Source organism: Pomacea canaliculata, linkage group LG14 (assembly GCF_003073045.1).
Source record: "Pomacea canaliculata isolate SZHN2017 linkage group LG14, ASM307304v1, whole genome shotgun sequence".
Taxonomy (NCBI): Eukaryota; Metazoa; Mollusca; class Gastropoda; order Architaenioglossa; family Ampullariidae; genus Pomacea; species Pomacea canaliculata.
Genome location: NC_037603.1, coordinates 11,685,869 through 11,702,759, shown reverse-complemented (window position 1 = coordinate 11,702,759; position 16,891 = coordinate 11,685,869). Strand labels below are relative to the sequence as shown.

Genomic DNA, 16,891 nt, shown 5'->3' with positions numbered 1-16,891 from the left:
TACAGTAAACCACTTACAAAACAAGAGTAAACATGTGCACCATGTGTACTGAAACACTCTCTCACACTCAAATAAAACTGTCATGATATTTTAACACCTTAAAAGTACAAGGAGAGAAGCTGTCGACATCATCGACTGGAAATGAAGGAGTCGGTGAATCAATGTTCGGTAAAAGAGGGCAAACCCCACAGTTCATGGCTTGATGCAAAGGAAATTCTTTAAAACATTTTAAAAAAAAAAAATAAGAAAATGAAATATGATGCCATGCATTTGAAGTAGAAAATTAACAATTTCGATTTTTTTTTTTCTTTTTAGAATCGAGTTCACTTTACTTAATTATCGACCATGTTTAAGTGCATACAGTGCAATCAATAGTTTCTTAAGTCGTTTAGGTGCTTTTCATGACCATGGGGAAAAAAGTTAGCAAAACAACAAACACAAAACCCTCATTAAAAAAAAAATATTTCAAAAACGAGAGGGATGCAATGAGTCACCCATGACCTGGCTTGACATAGAGGTCAGATGAATCCCGGAGGTGTTAGGTGCTTTGCTGCATCAAGTTTCAATGTCTGTTCGTTGTTGGTTTTAAAGAAATAATAATATTCTTTGTATCACACAAAACTGCTGTCAAATAAGACATAATAAAAATACACACAAGAGTTGAAAAGACAGGTATAAGGTAGGTGAGCGGGGGTAAGAACTGAGTTCACTGGTCAAAGGTATTCGTGTCAAGTCTGCAGTTCTTGTGGTAGGCTATTTATTCCACATCTACGGTTTGGCAAAAATTTGTTACCGACTTTTTAAATTATATTGCGAATATAAGACTTCTCAAGAAAGTTAATCACTGAATAGTTCAGTTTTATTATTTTAGGGAATGTGGAGTTTTTGTGCTTGTGAGCCACGTGCTTTTTTGCAATAGAATCGACGCAGTACCATGCAGAAGCTGAGTAACACAATGAACACAATATAAAGATTCTAGAACCATCATCGCAAATGTCTGTTAGACTAAAACTTGAATCTTTCGTTTGTAATCGTTTCTTAAACAAACCGAAGCCTTTGTACAAATGAATGTTTAAACAGTTATTTTTGAATAAAGATTGTCATGACATGACCACAAAGCACATGACAAATCTGCAAAATGGAATTAATTACACATAACAAACAAATAACATTCTAAATTGAAATTTATCGCCAATCAGTCTCGCCATCAGCTGCCAACAAACAGTTTAAATCCAGAATCACAGGACATGCAGACTTGCGCAAGCTGTTTCATGGCGAAACTATTCTAAGATGACATTTTTTCTCTCTGGAAATATTTCTGTCCTTACAGGCAGCTGTCAACCCATCGACATCAACCCTTCACTACAAAAGTCAAGAACACTCACCACTTCCAGGCTCCTCTGCCAATCCACCCTCAGCCATCGGGAAAATCTCTCGAGACCTTTCGCGTGCTGGAGTTAAAATCTGGTTTGGCCTTCTGACAGAGCTGTAAATACTTCGCTCTGTAATGACAATCTTGTAAAAAACAGGGGCCGTGGCTAATGTCAAACGGGGTTAAATGATGTCACCTATTTCACGTGCAGTTACGTAGACAGGGCGTTCACACAGGTGACGTAACAAATGTGAGGAGGTCAACAACGTCCTCGTGGCGAGGGCTTTAGTCGGCTGCCGGCACAAAGTCTTGTTGCGCTTTTTATCATCTTTCTTCTCAGGCTTTGTTCACTTTAGAAGACCATCTCTCGTGTTCCTCTCGGGGAAGCTGAGTAGGCTAAGCATTCATCCATACAGATTCTAGTGGAGGTAGGTTTTTTTTCCCCGAGACATCTAAATTGCTCGCCAGATAGGTCCTTGTGCCGTGAAGAAGAAGAACACACATCAGTAATTCGCTAAGATGTGGGCTCTAGACTCCCTTTCTTTTGAAGCAGGTCGTTTGGAAATTAGGTGGCGGAGTCTCAGGGCTGTCTTTATTCTGAGTTTTGTCGGTAGCAGTCTGCGATTGTAGTGTGAGGGCGGTCTTTGTTCTGCGTCTGGCTCTTTGGAAATGGCGCAGTCTGTGGCCGACTGCATGCTGTCTCTGTTCACATACGCTGTAGACCACGCAAATTCACGGATTATTTAAATTCCTCTTATCAATTCTTACTTTCTGTGTGGTCCATATGCAGCCGAAATAAGATAATACCTCTCTGATGCACCCGACACAAATAAGGTAATACCTCTCTGATTATCACATTATCCGTAAATTTTAATTAGTCAAACAAGTCTTAGCTCAGGTTCTTCCAATATTAGATATAATTAGAGTCCTATATCAATTAATCCATATCTTCTGCAATCCTTCTTGACCTGGCTGAGAGCTTTGACCTCTTACTGTCTCAGGTCAAAGAGATTTACCGGAAGTTTCAACATTACCGCCTCGTTCCTTAATTGAGAAGACTGAACACGCTTCACCTTATAGTTTGTCGAGTGGTAAGGGAAGAAGAAACAGCCAATTACCAGACCTGCATCTGTATATCCACGAGCTGCAGAAAAGCTTTACAGACTAAATTTGTTGGTGACCTTATTTCCTGCTTGGGCAACGACATGCATTTCCGGTTTCATCACAGAGCGGGTGAGACTGTCCGCACTGTGTAGTCGGATCCGCGGCTTAATTAAGCTTTGTTTTGGAAGGAAGATGCACTTTCACCTCGATGCCATATGGTTTTCTTCATGATTCATGAGCAATTTTCATATCTCTTATCGTTTCTCGCAGCACGGTCATTTCGGGATAGAGCCAGCAATCCGTATATAGCTTATAATCGTTTTGTCAGAGTCCAGCAAATGCATTTAAAATTTTTTACAATTCGGGAGGCACAATTAATGTTCCTGTAGAAGGGCATGCTACCATCTCCTGCCTACATCTGGCTTGCAAAGCTGGTGTATGTAAGGCTGAGTGTATGATTGACTGTGTCCACATGTTAGCAGATGTATGGATAAATAAGCAACGGCCCAGGGGAGAGAGGGCAAAGAAAGGTTTGGGGGAGAAGGGAGGCAGCAACTAAAGCTGTTTCAGAGCAAAGCTCAGCCAGTCCTATTAACAGGTTCCTTTGTCTGATTGGCTTGAGGGGACTAACTAGCTCCTTGTTGTGTTTTCTATTTTCTTGTAGTACCCTTGGGATTGGTGTCTGCTAATCTTTGCTTTTAGTTGCGTTTGCCTGCCGCTGCTCAGGGGCTACTTGCACAACACATTTCTAAAATTTAAAACTGTTCTAAAAAAACAAATTTAGAAACGTTTTACGAAAGTCACCTCAATGCCATCTAAATGCCTTGCACAAGCGACTACAAATTATACTGAGGGGAAGGATTATCTACCTTAAACAGTTTTATCAGTTAAAACAATTAAAGAAGTTCACCTGTTGTGCAAATAACTTGCCCCAAGGCTCAATTGCACATTTGGTATTTTAAGCACATTAAAACAGTTTTTTAACAGCTCTTGTGAATCACTTAAAAGCTGTTCCATGAAAACACTTCTGAAGTTGCTTCTACAAAACAGTTTTAACCACAAACGTATTTAGTAATATAAGTTCGTGGTTTTTATCGTCTAGACGTGTTGTGCAACTATAAGCCCTCGACTGTTTTCCTGCCTCTTGTGTCCCATTCCTGTCTTCGTCATCTAACAGTCTTAAAGGCCATATCTGTGCCATCTCGATTCCGGTTTTTTCGTTTGGTGGATTATTTCTCCACTTCCTTGAAATTGTTCAAAGCTTTCTTCACTACAGACCACATTCCTCTCAACTTTTTTTTAACCCTCAGCTTTAGATTGTGGATCTGCAATCTTGACCCTCTGACCTCTTGTCTACAGTCCTGCCTCCTGCTTCATCCGTTTTCTTTCCTGCCACTGTGTTGAGGCCACCTTCATGAGAGTCATGTGTGCGCCAAAAACAGACAATTATATATTATTGATATATTATGTTGTAGCTGCCACCACTATTACCACTGATACTACTACAACTACAAATCACAGCTGCATGTTAAAAGACAGGGAAGAAATGGCTAGAAAAGGATATTTTTGTAGCAGTGCTAAGCTTAAGTGACTGCAATGCAGATGGCGTTCACCTTCTTCTCACATGAGCAGCTACATGAACTCCACACAGCTATAATATTTATCACTTTATTTCAGTTCATGACGAGAAATGGAGGCAAATGGAATGAAGGAAGGGACCAAAGATTTGCTTGCAACTAAAAACTGTTTCCTTTCAGGTACAGACACAAGTTCAACAATTACAAACTCTAGAAATTGCATAGAAATATATAGAAATTGTAAATATTTTACAGGTGTAAACAAAATTTAGAGCTGATAGATAAATATCATAAATAATATAACTGAGCCTGAACTGGTAAATCAACAAAGAGAGGTACAGTAGACAGTAAAGGAAATTCAATTGAGCAAATCCCTTCAAGTGCCTAAGGGGAAATGAAGGCATTACTTTTTTGTCTTTTACCATTCTACATTCAAAATGGTTGTGAAGGAATACCAACTGCTGTCCTCCTGCAGTTGAAATCTCTGAGAAATGTAGGTCAATGTCTAGTTATTAATGGCACATCATAAAAAAACATTTGATGCCAAACTGAAGAATCAGGATGACATGGGTCTGTTGACCACAAATGGCACATTGTAAAGTTTATTAAATAAACTTGGATGAGTAGTTAAAGACATGATCAAAATGCTATCAAATGTTCTGATTGAAGATGATGTGATATCACTTCTAATCATTTATGACAATAAGGACATTCTAACACACAATCAAATACTTAGTAATGGGGTATTGTAACACATTTAAACAGTATTTGACTTTCTAACACATTCACACTTTTAGGAATGGGGCATTGTAAAACACATTAAAAACTTTGTATTGAGGCATTCTAACACACTGGTGATAAATTTTGTTACAAGTAATGTTTAATTATTTACATGATGATATGTTTTGTATGGTAGTACAAATTAACTCTCTCTTATTACTGATTTAGGATGAGAATTGAGAATTGAATTATTTATTTGATGGGTTGATGACCCTTTCAAAGCAGGGGGTGGTATACATTTTGTCACCGGCCATAGAACATACACAGGTAAAAGATATGAATTACATGACGTACATAAATATCGTTTCAACCACTCATTACCTAGCACTTACACTCATGCCAACCATTCTTCGTTTGCCCTCTCTCTCTTTTACTTCCATATACAGCTCACGCACGTACACACACACACACTCGCTCACACTCCACTCACATAGAGACCATTTATTTATTTGCCCTCTCTCTTATCTTAAGATACTTGGCCCAGATATCACCATAGGTTTGACACTGTATCTACTGTTTATCAGGGGTGCAAGATACTTGGCCCTGATATCCACATAGGCTTAACACTGTAGCAGAAAGTGTTCTTCATCTTCCGTTTTGTCTTGGCAAAAAGGGCATTTTTTGACCAAGGTGTTAGAATATCTGTTATTAAAGTTTATTTTGCTAAAGTCTAGTCTAAATCGTATTAGAGTATTTCTGAACTTTTTTTATGGTTAATACTGAAAGATATCTTTCTGGTTCAAATTCCTTTTTAAACTGTCTGTAGGTTGAGTACCTATCACTTGTCTGCATTTTGTCTGACCATTTTTGTGCAAAGTTGTATTTCAATCTTTGTTTGAGTAGTAAGATAAAAGCCCTGGCATCTCCTACCCCACCTTGTTCCCACACGTGTCTAAATCTGTAGCCGTGCAGGGTATCTTCCATTGTCTTTGCCCATGGTAGTCCTAGATTTAGCTGCATGATATAAGCTTGGTACTGATTTAGGATGGTAAACATGTGAGTCAAATGACTCAGAGGACAGTTGTAAGGGAATGTAGTCCTCATTTAATGGTAAGCTCAAAGATGAGTGCAGTCCCATTTACACTCTTATTCACATTTTGTCAAGCTCTCTTTTCAGTGTCTTATCAAGGACAATCATTTCCCCTCTACTTCAGCATTTTCTCTCTTTACAATACACCATTGCTCTTGTATTCAGTTCTCCAAGTAAATGTGGGAGAATTTGGCCAAATGAATAAGGTACTTATGCTCATTCCAAGATTGGTTTGAAGGCAATGGCTTCAATAGCAGTATGTCTAACACTGGCCTGTCATCTTTGTTACAGGGCCAAAATTCACATAAGCCAATGAACACATCGTTCAACATCCAATTCTACAGGCCAATCTACCAAAATCCATCACTCAAAATGACTAAGTCTGTGTTAGTAACAATAAAGTTTTTTCTATATCACTATGTTTGTTGCAAATATTTTCACTCAGGTCTCAATACAGCATTCAAAATGCTACAGTCTATCATGGCACGGCAAACAATAATGTACAGCTTATAGTTACAAATCTCCTTACGTCTATACTGTGACAAAGTAATTGCCAAGTTCCTATTCAAAACACTAACAAATCTTCACTAGACTGGTGGACTGTCAGGCTGGAAGTAGACATCAAGGGTAAAGTCAGCTTTTTTCTTGAGTACCACCTTGTAGTGTGGAATCTTCGCATTATACTTCAGTTTCTACATTTAAAAACAGGAATTTAGTTGTAAAGGCAGAACGTACAAAATCATTAGTAGCAGAAAAGTAACACCACACACATAATTATAGACACATCATGTATGTGCAGGTGCATGCATACACACATAATAACAAACACCCATGCATGCAGTTATTGCTTATAAAACTACATATGCACACAGGAAATCAAATAAAAATCTTGCAAGGTTCAGGTCTTTTATTTTCTCTCTTTCCTCTGTCACTTAAGTCCTTTGTAAAAGTCATATTTCTTAAGAGACAATTAACATACCAATACTAATGTAGCTCCTCTGCATATTTTATCTGATGTAAGAATTGTTTAAAATTTCAGCAACATTCTCACAGATAGATAAACACAAAATTTACTTAAATATCATTGACTTCATTTACAACAATAAAATTTAAAGTGCAAGCCACAGTTAAGACCATGGCCGGTATGCTAAATTAAGGTGACCAGACGTTTCGGGAGCGAAAGCGGGACACGTGCCGAAGATGGTGTCGTCACCGACAAAAAACGCCGAAAAAAGTAGGGGGAGGGGCGTATCAGTGTACGGTAATCAGATTTTTAAAGACAACCGGGACATTTGATGGACTTCCAGAAAGCCAGAAAGCGGGACATTGGGCGTCCCGCCCGATATTCAGGCGGGACACGAGGTCAAAAGCGGGACTGTCCCGCCTAATGCGGGACGTCTGGTCACCTTAGCTAAATCCAATGTAGGGAACTTGATGTACCAATCAATGCTCACCCTTTTCTGTACCTCTAACTGCTTCTGCAAGTCTTCAGGAATTAATTTTGACTGTTTCAAGTAGGCAACTCTGTCAGAACCTGCCCTAAATACCTTGAAAATCATGGAGTTATCTCTGTAATAAATAGCAAATTATTTATAATTTATTACAAATTGCAGCTGTTGCAATATATGCTTTTAAAATAAATATAACTAAATCCCCTAAAATATCAAAAAACTTCAAACAAGAATGAATTAAAGCAAAAACATAGGCTTAAAAATCCTTTTTAATATAAAACTAAATATATCAAAATAAACTTATTTCTTCCTGTTAATAATAATAATGTTAATAAATGTATAAAAAATACATTTGTACACCAAACTTGCCATCAAGTCTTACAATCTTTACCAACTGGACATAAGCTTGATTTAAATGTTAATATCCAGTCATCGAAAATGGTTAACAAACATGTATGCCCAAAAGTAGAAATTGACAAGGATATTTGTTTGTTGAATGATCTTTTGCAAGTTCAATTATTGCTAGTTGCTAATAAAATCATTATATCATAATAAAGTAGAATAGAAATAAATATTCCTAAAATGTGTGAAAATGCAGGAGATAAATAAAAATCAACAGTTACAATGTGATAATTGTGAATGAAACTACTGAGATCAAATCAGTTTTCACTCATACTTCTGCCCACTCACAAATGCCCCCCCTACTTAGCACCAAGTACCTTCCTCCACATATTGTTTGGTAGATATATTTTTTGCCTTTGTATGCTGAACAGAATCTCCCTTTCTCCAACAAATTCTTGTTGAATTAACCAAATGGAAGGGAAACTGGTGAATGAGATTTCTGATAAGTTATTTATAGCACAGACGGATTGTGAAGTGAAAGATCTAGTGCAGATGTCTAGGTTTTTCTAGGTCAGAACATGCAAGACTAGTTGCAAGTCTGTCATACCCATTTACTGGCAAATCTCAATGACATATTAACCTTCTGTTAATACAATGAAAGAAAATGCACAAAAAAATACTAAAAAGCAGTATATCCAGCTGTGTATGATGGGAGGCCTGTCAGTTTGATCCAAAACAACATAACCCAAGCCATACTGTCCACCTTGTTCCAGAGTCAAATCAACTCCTGTCATGATCAAATCATCCTATAAATCAAATCGACCCAAGCCCATATGGCTAATCGATCACTAATGACACAATTAGTTTTCAGCGAAGGAATGATTTTGTCTTTTGTAGGACAATTTGGGCATGGAAGGGGTCAATCTGACTCAGAGGCGAGCTTGATATAGCCGGGGCAATGTGGGTATTGGGCTGAAGTGACAAATGACTTAGATATGTATATAGAAACAGGGATTACAATAAAAGATGTAAGATGTCATACATAACGAAATAATGACACACTTTAAAAGTGTATAAACTAAGTTCTCAGCAGATAAAACATTTTTGAAAAGCTCTTGAATGTTTTCTTCATGGTGTGCCAGCTTGTGTACCAGTGTTATAAAAGTGTGAGACTGGGTGAGGGATACAGCAAGCGGGGAAGTTGATGGGCCTTTCGCGGGGAAAATGATGAGTACTCGCAGGAATTCCCAGTAAGTTAAGGGCCCCTCTTTCAAAACAAGCAAGGGGCCTTTCGCTCTTCCCGCAAGTGGTTCTTGCAGGCTGGGTAAGTTCTCAGCAAATAAAACATTTAAAGGAATCCTTTTCATATTCTCCATAAACTTTACTGTTTAATTTGCTGATAGGTTTGCACATACACAAAGAGTGGGTTAGCTTTGGCTGATGAGTCTGGTCTCAACATGCTTATGAGTACTAATACACTATTAGTAATACACTTAATACTTACTTAATACTCCAGTCAATACTATCACTTTCTTGTGCAGGATAAAAGTATCTTAGGGTACATGTACCCTTTCCACTTGTCTCTTCTACAGAAAGATCTGCAAAAGAAAACCATAATGCTGACTGAAAATGACAATAAACATAATTTGTATATCTTACTCATGGAAAAAAAAGGGAGGTTTTGCACTCATGAGTTAGTGTGCTTGACTTTATATCAAAAGTTTGTGAGTCAGTAAATAGAGAACCACCTCCATCCACCAAGCAGTAAATGAGTTCCTGAATTATAAGCAAAGGAAGGCAAAAGAAGACTTCTGGGGTCTAGACACAGTAAACCACTTGCTTCAATGCCTCAAAAGTTGCTACGCCAATGATTTCAAGGCACTTATTTTTATGTGTAAATAATATAATTTGGTCTTAAACTTGTGAATGCTGATTTAAGTTGAATTCTAATAACTATAATTATTCAAACGTAAGGGCAGCATTAACATTCAATTGAATTAAATACACCGTTTTCCTGTACCTCCATGAATGCTATACTTAAACAGGCTTCTTTCACATCTTTACAGCTAAGAAAATACAAAACCTTCCAGTAATTATTACACCCATCATCTCTTCTTATCAGTATCAATTAAATCACTGTTTTTACATTTTAAAAACGTATTCACCACAGTTACAGACTAAATAATATAATAATGTAAATAACATCGAAATTAACCACACCTTTTTAGTATCGATAAATCATTTTGAATTGTCATTTCGCTTCATAGTATTGGTGCTCTATGTGTGGTAGAGATGATACGATGCTGCGTGATATCATGCTGTGCGAAGGAGTGATGGTTTTGGTGGTTAGAAAGTGGTGTAGTGGTAGGCAGACCACCTGCTGGTGGTATTAATGTGGTGAAAGAGTGGGATTTTGGTGGTGAGAAAGTGGTTTTGAGGTGGATAGACCACATGTTGGGGGTGAGAAAGTGGTTAAGAGGTGGGCAGACCACCCACTGGTCCTATAAAGTAGGGGACAGAGTGGTATTATGGTGGGCTTCTGATGGGATACCTACTTCGGGCCTACTTATCCACCAGTTACAAAACCCACTGTGGCCCGATGAGTGGCTTCACCAAGTAGGGCATATCTTAAGCCCAGGTATGGCTGAGTTGGGGCTCATGATATTTTGCATGCTGGGTCACTCATGAATCTGGTGGGACCCCCACCCCCCTTTTTAGAAGCTAGACTGGTCTACTGGATATTTTAAACCACCCTCTTAATATGCATTCAAAAGTTAAATTACAGAACTATTTTATTTATTATTTATGAAACAAAAATCAAGTGCATCACCAATTATATATAACTACTCACTGACGAGCTCTGGCAAATCGACTGCCTTCTGAGTTAGTCCACTCATATTTTGAATATAACAGTTCTGAGACTGAGAATTATTAAAAATCGCCAGATCATTAGACGGTGTCTTCTTGGTTTCATCTGGTTTAGTATGCAGTGATCAACTTCACATTATTAATGTTAGTTCGCACAGGTTGATGGTTTCTAAGGAATGCACTCCTCCCTTGTACTTGTCTTACTTGTCTCCCCTGGACTAGACAACAAAATGGCGGTGAACGCTACCCGACCGCTAGTAGTTCCAAAGCATTATGATCCTATGTTTAAAGGTAGTTTACTTCAGAGTCATTGAACCCGCGGTATGATAATAATGCGTTATTTTTGTTATCATTGATATTAATATTATTCATGATTACAATGTTTTCTTTATAGTTGACGTTTTGCTGCACGAACCAACGGTAGCGTCGATGTCAACGGGAGCTGGGGAGATAAAAGTGGAAGTAGCTGCGTTGTGTTCTCAGCTGGAAGTTCTGTGCAGAAAAGAATTACTAAACGTATAACACATTTTATTCTTTCCAAGCTCATTCCTATAAAGTAACTGTGTTTTTATTACTACTGATTGTAACACTTCTTTTATTGACATGCACACTCAAACAAAGAAAAATGCAAATGGAACTGTAGTATGTTTGATAATTCAAACTTCTGCATTATTTCTATATAATAATGAAGCACAGTTTGATGGAAATCCATGTCAAAAACTAGTTAAATTCTTTGCGCTTTTATCATGTATTTTTTTTTTCTTAGCAACCCTCACATAGGATTGATAATGGGAAGGTCAGCAACTCCTTCAGAAGTAAAGGTAAACAAGCATATCATTTTTTGTGTGTGTGTGTGATTTCCATACCTGATGACTACTGACATAGGACACCAAATATGATACAAAATCTGTTTTCACTTCTGGCTTTTCAGTTAAGTTTCTCATCAGACAAAAAAGCACAAATTTTAGAAATTCAAGAGTCATCAACTTGCTAAGAACTTTTTATATGTAAGGAGGTTCTATAGCAGCAAAATTTAATGGAGAACTCTGGCAAAAGGAAAACCTGTATGTGTTACTGCACATGGAACTAGCAGTATGAACATTAAGTGTATAAAAGTTTTAAGTACACTTAATGTTGAACATGTAATTGTCTAGAAAGCTCAATTACAATTAAAGAAGACATTGCTGTGTGTCATATATGCTCATTTACTATATATTGTCCCAGCTAGTTCTATGTATTTTTTATTATTTCAACTCATTTCTCCAGCAAATCTTATTATTGAGCGGATGCGCCATGTGCTGGTCAAAGACAGGACAATTCATTCTTCAGTGGAGGTAAGTAATATCTGTTGGTTTTTTTCCAGCCAGTCATAGTCATGCTGAAGTGCTACTTTTGCATGAGCATGATGTTTCTGTAACCTTCTTCAAGTGGATATGCAGAGTGATATAAGTATCAATTTTCCATGTGTCATTAATAACAAAAAGCTTTGAAGGTAGGTAATTCTGTTATAACTTGCACTTAATAATTTCCAATGTTATTTATGCCGAGAAAAGGTTATGTTTTAGAACTTTTCTTCTAATGTATTGCTTGTGTGTTCATCAAATTATTTCTGTCTTCTAGGAATACTTAGGAATTACAAATATGAGCAAGATGTTTCCAAGGGCTGTGCAATACATCAAAGACTCTAAGAGCTTCTCTCTTGTATCAAAGCAGACTCACCTGGATGGTAAGTTAATCATCTGATAAAAATGAAATATATCTGGTGGCCAGCTGCTTAACATAAAATAATGTTATGTTTATTCTTATATTTTAGTCTGAATTATTCAAAATGTCTTCTTTTATTACCAGAGAGGTGGTTCAAGTTCCTTGAATAAAACTAATATCCATAGTGATTCAGCATCACAGACTTCTCTAATCTTATTAGGACTAAAATCATTGAATAACCTTCATTTTCCCATATTGCTTTTTTCCAACAGCAAATATGAAACAATATTTTATACATGCACTTTTTATTTGACATCAATTGCAGTTTTAACCTCCCCAATTATTAGCTGAAAATATTATAGGAAGATGATTCAATGGCAAATAATACTTGTCATTTCCTGCTGATGAAAGGTATTAACTTAGCAAGCACTGGTTTCTGATTGCAGAGTTCTTCTCTATTTGACATGCCTTGTATTACAATCTAGTACATGATTAACAAAATTAAACTTGGATCCTTTTCAGATTATAAAAATCTGTTACAGAGTACATAGGTGCTATGTCTCACCTTCATCAGATAGCAACATTATCACATCAGATTAATGAGGATATTATCAAATCTCAGCGGCCCAAGTACCTGGCACATCAACTGGCCTTGTTATATGTATGTACAATTCACACTTGTGTGTGCAAATATTTAAGAGGCAGCATTGAATAAAATGTTTGCCTTGCTTTCTCTCTCTATATATATATATTTATCATTTTTTCTTTATGTGACTAAAAATGGAAATAATAAATTTGCATTTGAAATAACTACACTCAGCACATTAAACAAATTAAAAAAAACAAGGTTAATTTGTAGTACAAAAAGGAACAGAAAGATGAGCACAATAACAGAAGAAAGGGAAGGCACAGAGGTAACAGCCACAGTGGAAAGTAATCAACAAATTGGCCCTGTGGAGTCACTGAGCAAAACTCCATGATTTCAGTACTAGTGTGCCGATGAGACAGATGAGCAGTACGAATGTGGGCAGTTGCTTGTCATGTAAGAAAGATGTGGCAGAAGCTCAGAGGAATCAAGAGACATAGCAGCTTGAAGTGCATTTTACAAGCTTTGAAACAATCAACAGAAATAAGGTTGGAGTTGTTCAGTCCAACAGAGCAATTGCTTGTTTAACACCCGATCATGTGGAATGGTAACAATAGGATTTACAAAGGAAACAACAGATTTCTTAAAAGGACAGTCAGCATGTTAGCTATAAAGGTATAGGTGTTTAACAAGTTGAATGTCCATAAGTTGAGAACAAAAATAAAGATGAAAAACAGTCTCATCTTTGGATAGACGGCTTACAGATGAAGAAACAATTTGCACATGACAACTGTATTCTGCTTCATGTGTGTGAATCTGTGTCCACATGTACATGCTTGTCCACACCTGTCTGCATTTATGTAAGAATTTTCAAACCTTGTTTTGAATTCTGTCTTGTTTTGTAATTCTTGCAGCAATCAATTTCAAGCCTGAAGAACATTGAGCCACTGAGTCAGCACAAAAAGAGCATAGAGGAGAATTTTAAAGCTATAAAATCTGTTCTTATAAATGAGGACCAGCCTAACGATCCTGTTCCAGACGAGCTCAGAAAGTGGTCAGCAGTTTGTCTTTTATCTGTTACCTTTAAAATTCCCTCTCTCTCTTTGATCTACTCTAACTTGTCTAGAAAATTGTATTTTTTGTAATGTCAGTACCTATATGTTACCTGTGTATGTTAACGATGTCTAGTCATTCCATTTTTTCATGGTTTTTTTTTTTTTCCTTACACTTAAGTTTTCTGTTTATTCTATTTTAGTGTTTGGGAGCTGACCAATCAGATTACAAGGATTGTTGAGTCGCTGCCATCCACGCTTACCCAGCATGCTTTGCTGCCTTCTTGTCTTTTGATTCAGACATGAAAGCAAGTGAGCAGGGAAGAAAAGGAGAAGACACTAGGAAGAGAAGGTGAAATGTAAGATGGCAAGTCAGTAAGAAAATGAAAATGAAAAATACTGAGAAAACCAAGAAAGAATGAACAAGAGAGAGAGAAAGTCTGTCTACATATCTGAATGGTTAGCGTGGTGCCAAGAATAAAAAAAAGTTAGATTTGTCAAACTTATTTTCAACAAACTTGTAAGGAAATAATTATCCAGAAAAGGAACTGCAACTTTTTAAAGAAGAGTTCCACATGAGATACTTTGATGTGAATATATGTTTGTGTGTAAATGGATTTCTGTTTATGATAGAAATGTTCTAGATGTAAGCATTGTAAGTTTGTTAATGGCTTGCTGGCATTATGTTTATTGATCCATGATATTAAGATAATTGATTAGTAAGTCAGAGCTATTTTCTCTTTTGATGTGCTTGGATCATAGGAAGATTATAAATATACTTTGATCTCACGTGGACTTTACCTACACCACTTATGTTGAGAGAGAATTATTTCTTACTGATTTTGGGGGGGTTTACCTATTTGTGAAATTGTGCTTTTTTAAATAAAGATATTAGGGTGAAACCTCTTTACAACTGACAGTTTGGGTTCTGTTTATTTGCAGAAGCTGCCAGTTGAATAAAAATTAAGTACATTTTCTGGTCCACCATTTACTATATAATACAATTTTCTGGAGAAACCACATAAAATAAATAAAGTATATTTGGAAAGAGACTGCTTGTTCATAGGGCTACCAGTCATTTTAACATACTGCTCCAGTTATATCTACCCCTTGCCGAAGGCAAATCAACCTTCCGATGACCATATCATCCCAACACTGAAAGTCTAATTGCTCTAGGCCCAAAAAACAAATCAAACTCCCATAAAGGAGTAGGTATTAAGTTCAAATTTTACCAACAGAGCTATGCATTGCTGAAACAAGTTCAGCGACTATATCACTAAACTAAAATGGTCGCTTGGCAATACACATTGAGAGAACAAATCACATGATTTTCTGGAGGTTTCGTATTCAAATGTGTAGCATAGTGGTGGAGTTGCGGTGTGATAGGCCGGCGGTTGTTGTTAGTTTTTGGCGGGACCTGCTGAGGCATCACGAAAGAGGATAGTTGGCAGCGATTGGCTGAGGTTAAAGCTGTTAATTGCCCTCGGTTAAAATTTCACAATGGCACATAAACGCAATTTTCTTTTAAATGAATTAAAAAAAAAAGCCTTTGCCACCACTGCTCTTTAGTTTGGAGGTTGTTATTAAATATACATGCAGAGATGTTGTTAACTATAAAATAGGTGTCACTGCTTGGGCATTCATTTAGCCTGGGCCTGGTCAATTTCGACTTTCAGTATTGGGAGGATGTGGTTTTATGTGGAAGAGTATGGTCGATTTGACTCAGGTAGGAAGTCGATATAGCCAGGGTGATATGGTTTTTGGTTAAAATGCTATCATTGTTGTCTTTTATCACATCAGTTGACTGTGCTCCATTAACGATCGTCTGCCAGACCACGTGTATATAAAAATAAAATTCTTGTGACTGACTGTTTGTGGACTTTTGGCAGAAATCACGTTCAAAATATATAAATAGTACATTTGGTCTATCATGGTACCTGTGTTGATTGACTGCTTTTCCCTGGAGAGTTAGCTCCCCTATAATGGTCAAGCTTCTTTATTTCATTTAAATTAACTTGAATTTATTGGTACTTGAAGTCATGGTTCCTTGAATGAAAGCAGACTGGATTGATCTGCTTAGACCCCTCTCAGTTATGACCTGATTTTGGTGAATTTTAAGCAAGTCATAGTAGGGAAATTTGATGAAAAATTCTCATAGTCCTTCTCACGTACATGCAGAATGCTTGATATAATTTTTTTTAGTAACATGCGAAAAAATTAAAGAAACTTGCACAAATACTTAGTTCAAGTGGGTAGAATCTTCTTGCGTACACATGAGTTTAAAGGAAATTGACAACATTTGTGAATACCATTTTAAGACACCCTTCAAAACAATTTGATAAACATGAAGGCAGGTGCAGACGGACGGCTGGTGGCTGGACAAGAGGTTAAGGAAGAACGTCTGTCAAGTACGACCTTTAGTTTCGAGTTGTAGGCGGATACAAGGGTATCACCATCCTCACTTTGAAACTTTGAGATCCGAAATATCAGCCCTGAAGGCAAGAAGATATTACTCCCCTTGCTATAATGGCACTTGTTATGGGTCCTGACTTTCCATCATCGTTGTTCAGAACCAGCTGGCTCACAGTTCATACATTAGTAAAGTGATAGATCTACGGAAATGAACACACAAACGACATCATTTCCTGCTGCACCAAAAAGGAAACAGAGAATGGAACGATATATCTTCATTCTTTAAAGTGCATGAACAGGGGCATAAAGCATCTGTGACCTAGAGTGGAGCAAGAATTTCTACACTGGCTTACAGTATCGTGTGTATTCAGAAGTTTCTAAGCTTGACGTACATGTTCTTACTTTCCAGAATAAAATTCGGACATAATGATATTCTTGAAGAAAAAGATGACCAGGAAGCATTCAGAGAACCAAGTGTTTCAAGTAGCAGGTATGGCCGAAAGTCTGTAGACAGCAATCAGTATTCAACCTGTCAAACAATTAAGCAACCCTTTATGCAGATATAACAGGGACAAACCTTTGCTAACAGTTTGCCAGCTTGCACATTTTTCTC

At 37.1% G+C, this 16,891-nt stretch overlaps 3 protein-coding genes across 6 annotated transcripts in view; 1 reads left to right on the top strand and 2 right to left on the bottom strand.

Annotated features, from left to right (window-relative positions):
• LOC112555612 (glycerophosphodiester phosphodiesterase domain-containing protein 5-like) overlaps positions 1 to 2,118 on the bottom strand; it is a 42,649-nt gene extending 40,531 nt beyond the window's left edge. The window contains 1 exon segment of the mRNA XM_025224040.1: positions 1,386 to 2,118. Within this exon segment, the coding sequence (XP_025079825.1) occupies positions 1,386 to 1,422 (37 nt within the window). The 5' untranslated portion in view covers positions 1,423 to 2,118.
• A 3,378-nt stretch (positions 2,119 to 5,496) lies between these two features.
• On the bottom strand, positions 5,497 to 10,704 carry LOC112555383. The gene is made up of 4 exons (XM_025223754.1): positions 10,508 to 10,704; positions 9,161 to 9,254; positions 7,318 to 7,432; positions 5,497 to 6,555 (listed from the first exon to the last, which is right to left on the bottom strand). The coding sequence occupies exons 1-4, from the start codon at positions 10,551 to 10,553 to the stop codon at positions 6,451 to 6,453; spliced, it is 360 nt and encodes a 119-aa protein (XP_025079539.1). The 5' UTR covers positions 10,554 to 10,704; the 3' UTR covers positions 5,497 to 6,450.
• An 11-nt stretch (positions 10,705 to 10,715) lies between these two features.
• LOC112555381 lies at positions 10,716 to 14,918 on the top strand. 4 transcript variants are annotated; one of them, XR_003097459.1, is made up of 9 exons: positions 10,716 to 10,815; positions 10,919 to 11,040; positions 11,291 to 11,345; positions 11,791 to 11,858; positions 12,145 to 12,250; positions 12,771 to 12,889; positions 13,729 to 13,868; positions 14,070 to 14,225; positions 14,809 to 14,918. XR_003097459.1 is itself a non-coding variant. In XM_025223752.1 (9 exons), exons 1-8 carry the CDS (start codon positions 10,755 to 10,757, stop codon positions 14,170 to 14,172), a joined length of 774 nt encoding a protein of 257 aa, XP_025079537.1. In that variant the 5' UTR covers positions 10,716 to 10,754; the 3' UTR covers positions 14,173 to 14,218; positions 14,809 to 14,918. The 4 variants fall into 4 exon arrangements, 3 of the variants coding, with proteins under 3 accessions (XP_025079537.1, XP_025079536.1, XP_025079538.1); XM_025223752.1 differs by having other exon boundaries at positions 14,070 to 14,218; XM_025223751.1 differs by lacking the exon at positions 14,809 to 14,918 and having other exon boundaries at positions 14,070 to 14,772.
• The last annotated feature ends 1,973 nt before the right edge of the window (positions 14,919 to 16,891 follow it).

What these genes read in the sequence shown, in the direction of transcription:
- LOC112555383 (XM_025223754.1), bottom strand. Translation starts at nt 10,553, where the DNA reads ATGAGTGGACTAACTCAGAAGGCAGTCGATTTGCCAGAGCTCGTCA. An exon ending in CGATTTGCCAGAGCTCGTCA is followed by an intron (nt 9,255 to 10,507) that starts GTGAGTAGTTAT and finishes TTTCTTTTGCAG; the next exon opens with ATCTTTCTGTAGAAGAGACA. An exon ending in AGTTAGAGGTACAGAAAAGG is followed by an intron (nt 6,556 to 7,317) that starts GTGAGCATTGAT and finishes TTTTAAATGTAG; the next exon opens with AAACTGAAGTATAATGCGAA.
- LOC112555381 (XM_025223752.1), top strand. Translation starts at nt 10,755, where the DNA reads ATGGCGGTGAACGCTACCCGACCGCTAGTAGTTCCAAAGCATTATGAT. An exon ending in AAAGCAGACTCACCTGGATG is followed by an intron (nt 12,251 to 12,770) that starts GTAAGTTAATCA and finishes AATCTGTTACAG; the next exon opens with AGTACATAGGTGCTATGTCT. An exon ending in ATCAACTGGCCTTGTTATAT is followed by an intron (nt 12,890 to 13,728) that starts GTATGTACAATT and finishes TAATTCTTGCAG; the next exon opens with CAATCAATTTCAAGCCTGAA.